Genomic DNA, 11179 nt, shown 5'->3' on the forward strand with positions numbered 1-11179 from the left:
AAAGTCGGCAGGTTTTGATCACAGGAGTCCGCCGTTTCTGCCTCCTTTCATACCCCTCCACACACCACTTTGGAAAACAAGCGGTGGAGGTAGTGTACAGAGAGGTGAGGCAAGATAAACTCCCCAAGGGAAGCTTCAAGTAACTACGGGAGCGGTCTCCCTGTTCGTAAGAAACGTGCAGAGGAACCCAATTGACCCTTATCGTCACCTAGTTTTGGTTTACAGATGCTTCGGCGATCACTCTTAGCGTTTCCCTGGTGGAACTTTCAGACAGAACATCGACAACGGTGTGTGTTGATGTATGGTGGGGCTCGCACAAAGAACACACATAATGCAAACCACCGAGTTTTCATCAAGAAATACAAGCGGAATGCGTTCCCTAACCGGACTAGGCATCACTGGGCAGTGTCAATGACCGGAGTGCTTTCTCAGCGGCCGCGTCGTATGCCCTGGCCTTACGACCTAACTTCCTTGATATTCAATCAACCCAGGCAAGGTTCAGATAAAATTGGCTATGTGGTAGGTACGAGTATGCTCAAAACGGCGGTTGTAGCCACAAATCACATGGTGTACTACCCCAAGTTTAACCAGCGCGTCTCACGCACCAAACGATTTTTTGCCCACGATGAAGATTTGGTCTGCGTTGAGGGCGATCTGGTTCACATCAAGCAATGCAGGAAGATATCTAAGTACAAGCATTACTATGTCTTTAGTATTTTGGAACCGAACGTTGAAGGCCGAGAGCGGTTAAAGCTTGGTCTAAAGGCTGTTCCACCTCCGTTATTCGGTTATCCGGTGTCGCGGCGAATTGTAAAGCTCAATTTGACGAGCACTGAGGGTACCCAGGAGAAGCTTGCCGCGGCCATCCAGGAGCATGTGCAGGACGCCTATAGGTTTTCTGGACCAACACCCGACCAACCGCGCAATCGCCTGGCAGACCCCGTAACGTTTGAAGACGCAAATAATATGATTGCTCCCAATGCTCCGGCAGCGGCGGCCTTGGATGCGAGTGACAGCCCGCCGCTACTGGATCGGGGGGAGTACACGGAGGTGGAACAAGATACACGAAACAAGAAGGGAGACGATTACTGGATGAACTTGCAACCCAAAGAGAAATATGACTTCAAGAGCTTTAAGAAGTCTCCTTAGTCGCTGCTTCTTTCCTTGACTTTATCTAGTTGATTTCGCCTCTTTCAGCTATCAGTACATGCGGTGGGCTTTGGGCCTGCTAAAGGCAAATGATTAGCACATCCTTTCTCCGGAGGCGCAGTGCTGAACTTCTGTTTTTGTCGATTGTTTCTTTTTTTTTTTTTCACCCTTCTATGAAATCTTCTCATTTTTCTGTCAGAAAAGGAAGGGAAGATACTCGTACACCAACAAGAGAAGCGCTCCCCGTGCGGAAATGACAGGGTTCTCATTTGAAAACGTCCAGCGTAACCTAAACCTTGAGCAGCAAGGCCTGCACCCACCAAGGACATTGAAGACTGGCACTACCATTGTAGGAGTTGTATTTGAAGGTGGTGTTGTTTTAGGCGCCGACACGCGGGCTACTGAAGGTTCTATTGTGGCGGACAAGCGATGCAAAAAGATTCACTACATGGCACCCAACATAATGTGCTGTGGGGCCGGAACCGCCGCGGACACGGAGGCCGTAACTAATATGACAGCTGCCAACTTGACACTTCACCGTCTTGGGACCGGCAAGCAATCACGTGTGAGTGAGGCGCTGACGCTTCTTAAGCGACACTTGTACCGATACCAGGGACATGTGAGCGCCGCACTTGTCCTCGGTGGTGTAGATGTAGGTGGTGCTTTCCTGGCAACTGTGGCGCCCCACGGCAGCACTGATCGCCTTCCTTTTGTTGCAATGGGCAGTGGAAGCATTGCGGCGATGGCAGCCCTGGAGACGGGTTATAAAGAGAACCTTACTCTGGAAGAGGCGAAACAGCTGGTCGTTTCAGCGATTCACAAGGGCATTTTCAATGATCCCTACAGCGGAACGCAGGTAGATCTTTGTGTCATCACGAAGGCAAAGACGGAAATGCTTATCGGGTACGACAAACCCAATGATCGTAAGTATCCTAAACATGACATCAAGCTCCCCCCTGGTACAACTCCTATTCTTCGTGAGGAAATACGCCAGTTGGTGACAATCACCGAATTGGAGTGAAGGAAGGAGGTACGGAGAAAGTGAAGTATATGTGTGTGCGGGGCGAAGAGTGAGAGGAGGGGGAAAAAAATGACGACCACTCCCAACCAAACCAAGCCCCAGATACCGTTTGTGGATGGGGAGTGCAGAGGAGGGGGGAGGGAGGAAAGAGCAAACAGATGAAGGAAAGGTAAGGATGTGAAGGGGGTCAAAACCGCGGGATGGATGAGGAAGAATGAAGAGTGTGGTTATTATTTTTCTTATGCCTCTTCTAGTGAAACTGACGAAGTAGCTCAGGTTTGCCAAATCTCCATCTTCCAGCGGCAGTGATGCTTCTATTTTTGTTGGTACTAATGATTATTGTGTGCACTGATTTCGCCACGGACTATATATATGTTTTTTATGAGGTTGTTCCCTTTGTTGTAGCAGTTTTTTTCGAAGGAAGGGTGATAATAAGAATAGGGGGCTTTATTTGGAGATGTACAGGCCAGTATACTGGGTAGTCTCTAGGTAGTCGTCTTAAATGGGCTATCACATGACCTGCGCGAGAGTTGGCTCGTAGTTTTATCGCTACGCAGCATGTAGAAAAGTTCTGAAAGGGGATTTACGTACCATAGCGACGATTAGCGGGTAACTTGTTCTGCTGGAAGGAAGAACTGCCCTGTTTGATTGCTTAGGGCCAAGCCCCAAGCAGTGTAAACACAACCCTGGAAAAACGGTTGGCACAGCTTTTTGATGCTGAAGGGGTGTGTTCTTGGTCACCGGATTGTGACAATGTTGCTCAAATGGATTACGAGACACAGGTTACGAGTTTTGTTGTTTTTCATTCGGCGTTTTGAAGCGGCCATCCCATCTGTGCGTTTGAAGTGTGTGAAAACATTCTGAAAGCTGTTTGATTAAAATTATTCTATCTTATTTTTACGTTTCCCAGCGATGGGCGTTGTTGTTTCTTCATTGTCATAACTGTCGTTGTTAGCATCTTCCTTTTACTTTTTCAAACGGTTCTACGTCACCGCCTCATGGATGGAGTGGCAAACGTTCCCTTGTTGAAAAATACGCTCGCTTTGCTTTCTGTTTTGCAGAATGTAGGGCCACCCCGTTATTATCGTTGTATAATGGAACGTTCGGCGCGGATGGTGCCAAAAGTTCTTTTACAATCACGGCAAATTCCTGGTAGTGGCTGCTCCCTCCTTTTCTTTCCCAAACTCTAACTTAGTCATCTTCATTCCCGTGTTTAAAGGGAATACGTATCGGCCCTCCTCCTGTCGAGGGTCCGCTCTGCTTTATTTTACACCGCAGGAGGAGCGGAATGAAGGTGCGGGTGGCCAGATGTGACCCACAGATGCTGGATTTTGTCACGTGGGCTGTTCTCAAGGGATGTCGCATGTTTCAGCGTGTTCACACAACACGAATGGGACTTGTTTCGACGCAAGCAATACAGGCATACGATTTTGTTGCCGTTGTACCTACTTCCGCCACATTGAGTTTACTCACAGTATCTAATGATTTATCGTTTCCCCTGAAGGTTTCTCCAGCGAGTCATGGCAACAAGCTTGAGTTTTGGGACGATCTTACCCTTGGGTCCTTTTCATTTGTAGCGTACTTGGCGAAGGCGTTGCAGACTGGACAACCGCGGGGTATTCGGAGCTACTTGGATGTTCTACCGGTGGACCACAATATGCCTATTGGTCGAGTAGCTGATGCGGGACAGATGACGAGGGGCTATAGAGAAATGGCAGCACCACTGAGGGGTGCTTCGGGGAGTCAGGCAACTGACTTTGATGGAGCATTCCGGCATGCGTACTGTCTCTTCCGCCGGCATGGCATACCTTTTTGGAGTCACACAGAGGTTGGTGGCACGGGGCACCCTGAATTTCAAAATTCACCTTTTGTAGAGTCAGGTGGCGGTGATATCATCGGTATGGTGCCTGTTATTGATCTCGCCTCCCACTCTCCCAACCCCAATGCGGCAATTGGTTATCCAGACGACGATATGCTCCAATGGCTTGCGCAGGAGACGAGGTGTAGTGTTGCAAAGGACAAAAACTACTTTGTTATGCAGGCGTTACGCGACATTCAGAGTGGTGAGATGATTACCGTAAACAAAAACGCCTACTTTAATTTTGATGACGATGCATTTTACGCGTGGTTTGGTTTTCGGAACGAATCTCAGCACCGGAATGATAAGGAGGAGGTTATGGTTAGTGCAGGAATTGATCGCGATCACGTGGTAGATTCGTGACAGTTCCACCATTGTGGATATCAAGAGTGGGTGTCGCTGGTGGCGTGCCCGTTTTGACCATGGGACGATTCGGGATGGTTCTTGCATGCGTGTCGACTCGTTGCGTACAACGTGTTTCTGTTTCGCCGGTTAGAGTAAACTGTGCAAATTGCCTGCTCCTCGTTCCCGACGATCGCTATCCTCCTCCCCCCTTTTTTGTCGAACATGCACCCGTGTTGTTGCGGCTGAATTTTTTGTTTATTACGTATGAGCCGTTTAGGAGGTGCTGACCCCACCTTTTCCGTTTCCCAATGGCGTCATTGGAAGATAAGGTTGCGCGGCTCCAGGAGCAGAATGCCGCACTCCAACGAAAGGTACGCATTCAGGCTAGCATTATTAGCCGTCTCTCCATTCGAGAGTCACAACTGAAACAAGTCAGACGAATCCCAGTGCTTCAACACCGACTTAACGCTGCCAGGGGTGAATGTGAAGAGCTTCTGTGTGAGTTAGCTGAACGCCGTGACCGCGAGGCAAGACTGTCAGAGGAGTTACGCGTGCTTCGGAAGTTTGTTGCGCTAGACGCAAAAACAGAAACTGCTGAGGTCGCGAGGTTGTGTGCCAGGTATGAGGTGATGCAGGAGGAGCTCAAAACCCTACATGAACGGCTAAAGACAACCTATGACGAGCGCGAGGAGTACAGGAAGCGTACTCTTATGTTATGTGATGAAGTGGAATACTATCGTCAGGGTTGGCGCTCCCTTCTTGACGAAACACGCAAACCTGAAGGGTGTGTCACCGGGGAGGAAACTAAAGGGAACATCGTAGTTGAAGGATGTCGGTTCCCTGTTGAGGATAGGACTTCGGAAGCTCGGGCGATTGGTGGGGGATGCAGTGCCGAAACTGTCAGAGCTGCTCGTACCCTTCCTCAGTGTGTCGATGATTATGAGCCCCCCTCTAGTGAAGCTACACTTAGTGAAGCATCAGTAGAAGCCGTTGATGTACTCCGCGAGCAACCAGTTGAGAGTCAGGTAGAACCTTGCCATGACCAGACGGTGGTCGCCTCTGATATTGCTTGTGGAGAACCTGTTGCGTCAGGTGGGGCAAAGGTCCCCGCTGTCGTAAAATCGTTGCGACGGCAACTCTGTTTATCGGAGGGAATGTGTTCTCTCCTTGAGGACAGATGGAATGCTCTCAGCGAGGAAAACAAGTCATTGCTCAGGCGCCTTCGTGATGAGGAGGCTGCTGGCGCATCGTTGAGGAGGCAGTTGCGTGATGTCTGTAGGGAATGTGAACATCTAAAGCAGATATTTGCGGACCTTTCAAGGGTGAGGTTGTCGTTATCGTGATATCCAAACGAACTATCCTTCAAAAATGTTCTTAAAAAGAAAAATTAAATGTGTAGCTTTGTAGTGCTGCCCCCCGGCTCCACCGTCCGCGGATTAACCTTCTCCCGTTCGTGCCTTCCTTGCTGCACCCGGCTCATACGTGTTTCGTTTTTGTTAGTTTCACTGTTGTCAGCTCTTCAAAATTCACGAACAGTAGGTATGTCGCAATTATGGGTAAAGCGCGCAAAGGCTGAGGTATCGCGTCATTCACGTCTCCTTGAGACGGTGAATCGTGTTTTCCCCATGCCGTTTGAGGAACGTAGGTCACGGGTGGGTATGGTCACTTATGGGACCTACCGCTGGCTTCGCTTTTTCCCCCTTCTATTGGTTCCTATTGTGATTGTGGGAGCCATCCTAGAATCGCGTGACATACCACAGGAACATGTCTTCACATCCCTCCACTTGTGGCTGGCGGACCACGGCGTGTTCCGCCACGATACGGTGAAGGCGCTTAACCCCGCATTTGAGGATGAGCGGCGCTCCATTGAATGGAAGGCCAACGACAGAAGGTGGCGGTTTACCGGACTTGATATGCCCTCCATGAGGGAGCTGCGGGAATTCACCGCAATCAATATCGACAGGAGAGATTCATATTGAGTTTGGTAGATTTTTTCTACATATTTAACGGCGGCTACCGTATTGTTCCTGCTCTGCGTTCCCTGTCCACGAGTTGCTTTCCATTGTAACTTCCACTCGCCTTTTCCCGCAGATGTGCCGCAGCTCACGGAGGGGCGCTTGCGTTTCACTTTGTATTGTTACTGTACCCTCCTCATTTCACCCCCTTTCTCCTCTTTCATTGCTTTCACTAGGGTGCCTAAGTGAAAATGGGAAAGGACAAGGCCAACGTCAAGGGTTGCCGGTTCCGCGTCTCTCTTGCCCTCCCAGTGGGCGCTGTTGTCAACTGCGCTGACAACACTGGTGCGAAAAACCTTTACATCATCTCCGTGAAGGGTTATCACGGCCGCCTTAACCGTCTGCCTGCCGCTGCGCTGGGCGATATGGTAATGGCTTCTGTTAAAAAGGGTAAACCTGAACTTCGCCGCAAAGTGCTGAACGCCGTTATCATCCGCCAGCGTAAAAGCTGGCGCCGCAAGGATGGAACTGTCATCTACTTTGAAGACAACGCCGGCGTCATTGTGAATCCAAAGGGTGAAATGAAGGGCTCCGGCATAGCAGGTCCTGTTGCCAAGGAGGCTGCTGAGCTTTGGCCAAAGATCTCCACCCACGCTCCAGCTATCGTGTAGTTGAAGGGGGCCCAGAAATCCTAGCACAACCGTTACATTTTCTTTTTTGTGTTCTTCTTTTCTTCATCAGCATTCTTATTCACCTTTGTTAACATTCTTTTGCGGAAGACACACTTCATGTTGATGTGTTTGCCAAACCCCTCTTTCCCCTTCTCCTCTTTCATTACTTTCACTAGGGTGCCTAAGTGAAAATGGGAAAGGACAAGGCCAACGTCAAGGGTTGCCGGTTCCGCGTCTCTCTTGCCCTCCCAGTGGGCGCTGTTGTCAACTGCGCTGACAACACTGGTGCGAAAAACCTTTACATCATCTCCGTGAAGGGTTATCACGGCCGCCTTAACCGTCTGCCTGCCGCTGCGCTGGGCGATATGGTAATGGCTTCTGTTAAAAAGGGTAAACCTGAACTTCGCCGCAAAGTGCTGAACGCCGTTATCATCCGCCAGCGTAAAAGCTGGCGCCGCAAGGATGGAACTGTCATCTACTTTGAAGACAACGCCGGCGTCATTGTGAATCCAAAGGGTGAAATGAAGGGCTCCGGCATAGCAGGTCCTGTTGCCAAGGAGGCTGCTGAGCTTTGGCCAAAGATCTCCACCCACGCTCCAGCCATCGTCTAGGTCTCACTGCGGCGCCTTTTCCGTTATTTGTTTAATTTTTCTCCCCTAGTCCTGTTCCAAGTGTTTGAGAAGGGGGAACGTACTTTGTATTAAACCACAAACTCCACGGACGAGAGATATGTGTGTGAAGGTGTGGAAAATTTGAATCAACGTGTCGTTGCTGCTACGTGCATCTTCTTGTCTTTCTTCCCCCCTTTCCCTTTTACTTTCATGATGTTAGCTTCAACATGCCGACCCGCTTTAAGAAGACACGCCACCAGCGTGGCTCGACATTCTGCGGCTATGGTCGCGTCGGCAAGCACCGCAAGCACCCTTCCGGTCGTGGTAACGCCGGTGGCGAGCACCATCACCGCATCAACTTCAGGAAGTACCACCCCGGCTACTTTGGCAAGTGTGGGATGAATCACTACCACAAGAAGAAGAACACGACATGGAAGCCAACAATCAACCTGGACAATCTGACGAAGCTGATGGCGAAGGACGAGGCCATGAAGGCCAAGAAGGGTGAAGCCCTCCCCGTCATTGACCTACTAGCCAACGGCTATTCGAAGCTGCTTGGTAACGGCCACTTGCAGGCACCGTGCATTGTGAAGGCCCGTTGGGTGAGCAAGCTTGCCGACAAGAAGATCCGCAAGGCTGGTGGTGCTGTGGTGCTACAGGCGTGATGTGGACAGACGGTCCACTGAGGCAATCTTTTTTTCATTTCTGTGTCTGTGTTGTACTAACTGAGTCTACGTTGTTCAGCATATGTGTACTTTTGTCTCTTGAGTGCTTTCTGTGAACTCACCGTACACTGACCATATACTTTCTTTTCCCCATTACTGCATGCCGTAGGTTAGTGTAGATCGAGTTGCGTGTGTGGAGATGACAGGTGATGTTCGGCCGTCCCTGCTATTAATTGTTTTTGCTTCAGCGTTCATAACCATGCTGAATGGTGCTGTTTCTGATCAGCCTTTTGCTATGGATGGGTTTGTCACTATGAAAGTGGAAGTGGTAGCGAGTTCTGCTTCGAAACCTGATGCGACGAAGCTGAGTAATCTAATGATTTCCGGTAATATAAATTCAAGTTACCCCCTCAAGGTTAGTTGGTTAACTCTGGGTGGTGGTGCTGTGGACGTGTACACAGAATCTGGATACGCAGTTGTTGGCGTGGATGGACACTGTAAAGTGAATAAACATCCTGGGAACAACAGCGAAGTTATCTTGTGGGATTCTCTTCGTGCCATACTTGCTGCTAACAATTATACAGTTAATCAGACCGACTTATTGGATCGTGGGTTAGACTTAGTATCGTATTCGCTTCCGCTCAATCTTAAGATTCCCTCTGAGTATGGTGGCAGCGGATCCGTGGAGACGTATTCTGTCGAGTACTATGTGCTGAACACGTGGACCGTGAACCATGACGAGGTCGATGAGTTCCCTGTGAAGCTTTTGTTGAAGTCCGCAAAGGGAGAACAAATTTTGTTTACGTTTTTTGATTTCAGCAAGGACACCTTGAATATGTCCTCGTTCGAGTTCCCGGAAAGTTGCACGAAACTGAATGACAAGGCGGGGAACCACAGTGCTGGGGAAGACGACGGCAATAACCAATTGGACGGTAAATTTATGCCGCGACTCCCCCCGGAGTTCAGTGCCTACATCCAAGTCATTGCGCCTGAGGAAAAGAGGACGTGGACGGTCAGCGAGCAATTTAGCGAGAGCAAAAAATTTTCACGATCAACTGTGGTAACCAGTGTCCCCAATTCTGGTGGGCAGGTGGCAGTGTATGATTGGTACACCTTGGGAAAGTACCAGATCTCATATTTTCGCGAACAAAGGAAGGTGGGCTCGACTTTGAAGTCGCCGTTATCCAAAGATCTCCGGGATTACCTTTTTAAGGACTTTGATGTCTGCAGAAAAGCTCATCTGGGCATCAACGTAACAGCGAGAACGTCAAGTGCGCTCATGCTAAACTCTGTTGATGCAGTACCTGTCTACATCGGTACCCAAAAAGTGCGTGGGATTAATTGCAAGGTGTGGGCGGCTACTGTGTCCGGTATTCGTGTGAGGTGGTATTGGACGGAAAAGCAGGTGAACGCATTCGAGAATACAACAGAGGGTGGTCACCACTTGTTACTGCGAATGATTGTGGAAGGTATCGGAACATCCCCATATTTTGCTCACCACCCCTTCGTTGCGCAGGAAAATTTGTTGCCGTCTCAGTACCACAAACGGGCGTGCGCATGGCTCAACCCTGTGGATCCCACCTGTCGGGGAGGGCACCGTCGTTTCAAGTACATTTACGACGTTTTTTCTTTTGTTGATTTTTTGGATAGGGAAGCAGAGCTTCCTGACTCCTGCATGTCTTTCAGAGCCCCTTCTGTGTCTTTGCCAAGCGGATTGAATGATACTCTGTCGAGCACCAGAGTGCTCGTGTTTCTCTTTCTCTTCTCCATTACCTCTGCCACAATGGGTGGCTTTGTTACGTGGTGCTTTATGTCTTCAAGAATCCGTCGGTTGAAGGTCGACTTCATCAATGCCGGAAGAAATATTGTGGCGCGTCAGTCGTAATCGATTGCTGCGGTAGGAACAACCGCATAATTAGTGTGCTGAATATGGTGAGATCCCTGTGAGAATAATGGTAAGGGCTCGTGGCGCCACTGATGTTTGGGTTGCTGCCGTTAGTGTTGGATATCAACAACAGGATGTGGGACGAAGGAGTTAGTGAAACGAACAAGTCAAAGAAACAACGACTTCCCCCCCTCGGACATTGCGCATCTTTCTTTTCTTTGCTTTACTCAAACTCGAACAGACGAAATGAAAGCGATAACACGAAGGAGAAAGGATGGAACTAAGAGGAGGTAGGGTAACGTTTAGGCTAAAAGAAACAACGTGGCGAAGGGTTATGTGCTTCGTGAGGTATTGCTATAACGGATCCATTTATGGTCTTCTTTCTGTTCTGATCAGTGTTAATTGCTATATCCTTCAGACGAGAGATATGTGTGTGAAGGTGTGGAAAATTTGAATCAACGTGTCGTTGCTGCTACGTGTATCTTCTCGTCTTTCTTCCCCCCTTTCCCTTTTACTTTCATGATGTTAGCTTCAACATGCCGACCCGCTTTAAGAAGACACGCCACCAGCGTGGCTCGACATTCTGCGGCTATGGTCGCGTCGGCAAGCACCGCAAGCACCCTTCCGGTCGTGGTAACGCCGGTGGCGAGCACCATCACCGCATCAACTTCAGGAAGTACCACCCCGGCTACTTTGGCAAGTGTGGGATGAATCACTACCACAAGAAGAAGAACACGACATGGAAGCCAACAATCAACCTGGACAATCTGACGAAGCTGATGGCGAAGGACGAGGCCATGAAGGCCAAGAAGGGTGAAGCCCTCCCCGTCATTGACCTACTAGCCAACGGCTATTCGAAGCTGCTTGGTAACGGCCACTTGCAGGCACCGTGCATTGTGAAGGCCCGTTGGGTGAGCAAGCTTGCCGACAAGAAGATCCGCAAGGCTGGTGGTGCTGTGGTGCTACAGGCGTGATGTGGACAGACGGTCCACTGAGGCAATCTTTTTTTCATTTCTGTG

General features: G+C 49.6%; 10 protein-coding genes across 10 annotated transcripts; all 10 read left to right on the forward strand.

The window, feature by feature from the left end:
* Positions 1–225: 225 nt before the first annotated feature.
* Tb09.211.2580 (30S ribosomal protein S17) lies at positions 226–1149 on the forward strand (the record flags this gene model as incomplete). Its single annotated transcript, XM_822309.1, has 1 exon — positions 226–1149. One exon carries the CDS (start codon positions 226–228, stop codon positions 1147–1149), a length of 924 nt encoding a protein of 307 aa, XP_827402.1.
* A 253-nt stretch (positions 1150–1402) lies between these two features.
* Positions 1403–2170, forward strand: Tb09.211.2590 (proteasome subunit beta 2; the record flags this gene model as incomplete). The annotated part of the gene is made up of 1 exon (XM_822310.1): positions 1403–2170. One exon carries the CDS (start codon positions 1403–1405, stop codon positions 2168–2170), a length of 768 nt encoding a protein of 255 aa, XP_827403.1.
* A 1288-nt stretch (positions 2171–3458) lies between these two features.
* Positions 3459–4391, forward strand: Tb09.211.2600 (hypothetical protein, conserved; the record flags this gene model as incomplete). The annotated part of the gene is made up of 1 exon (XM_822311.1): positions 3459–4391. One exon carries the CDS (start codon positions 3459–3461, stop codon positions 4389–4391), a length of 933 nt encoding a protein of 310 aa, XP_827404.1.
* Positions 4392–4681: 290 nt separating this feature from the next.
* Positions 4682–5716, forward strand: Tb09.211.2610 (hypothetical protein, conserved; the record flags this gene model as incomplete). The annotated part of the gene is made up of 1 exon (XM_822312.1): positions 4682–5716. One exon carries the CDS (start codon positions 4682–4684, stop codon positions 5714–5716), a length of 1035 nt encoding a protein of 344 aa, XP_827405.1.
* Positions 5717–5764: 48 nt separating this feature from the next.
* On the forward strand, positions 5765–6352 carry Tb09.211.2620 (hypothetical protein, conserved; the record flags this gene model as incomplete). Its single annotated transcript, XM_822313.1, has 1 exon — positions 5765–6352. One exon carries the CDS (start codon positions 5765–5767, stop codon positions 6350–6352), a length of 588 nt encoding a protein of 195 aa, XP_827406.1.
* Positions 6353–6579: 227 nt separating this feature from the next.
* Tb09.211.2630 (60S ribosomal protein L23, putative) lies at positions 6580–6999 on the forward strand (the record flags this gene model as incomplete). The annotated part of the gene is made up of 1 exon (XM_822314.1): positions 6580–6999. The coding sequence occupies one exon, from the start codon at positions 6580–6582 to the stop codon at positions 6997–6999; it is 420 nt and encodes a 139-aa protein (XP_827407.1).
* Positions 7000–7190: 191 nt separating this feature from the next.
* On the forward strand, positions 7191–7610 carry Tb09.211.2640 (60S ribosomal protein L23, putative; the record flags this gene model as incomplete). Its single annotated transcript, XM_822315.1, has 1 exon — positions 7191–7610. The coding sequence occupies one exon, from the start codon at positions 7191–7193 to the stop codon at positions 7608–7610; it is 420 nt and encodes a 139-aa protein (XP_827408.1).
* A 227-nt stretch (positions 7611–7837) lies between these two features.
* Positions 7838–8275, forward strand: Tb09.v1.0640 (60S ribosomal protein L27a; the record flags this gene model as incomplete). Its single annotated transcript, XM_822316.1, has 1 exon — positions 7838–8275. The coding sequence occupies one exon, from the start codon at positions 7838–7840 to the stop codon at positions 8273–8275; it is 438 nt and encodes a 145-aa protein (XP_827409.1).
* A 199-nt stretch (positions 8276–8474) lies between these two features.
* Positions 8475–10160, forward strand: Tb09.v1.0650 (hypothetical protein, conserved; the record flags this gene model as incomplete). The annotated part of the gene is made up of 1 exon (XM_822317.1): positions 8475–10160. One exon carries the CDS (start codon positions 8475–8477, stop codon positions 10158–10160), a length of 1686 nt encoding a protein of 561 aa, XP_827410.1.
* A 536-nt stretch (positions 10161–10696) lies between these two features.
* Positions 10697–11134, forward strand: Tb09.211.2650 (60S ribosomal protein L27a; the record flags this gene model as incomplete). The annotated part of the gene is made up of 1 exon (XM_822318.1): positions 10697–11134. One exon carries the CDS (start codon positions 10697–10699, stop codon positions 11132–11134), a length of 438 nt encoding a protein of 145 aa, XP_827411.1.
* Positions 11135–11179: the final 45 nt, after the last annotated feature.

Source organism: Trypanosoma brucei, chromosome 9, assembly GCF_000002445.2.
Source record: "Trypanosoma brucei brucei TREU927 chromosome 9, whole genome shotgun sequence".
NCBI lineage: Eukaryota > Euglenozoa > Kinetoplastea > Trypanosomatida > Trypanosomatidae > Trypanosoma > Trypanosoma brucei.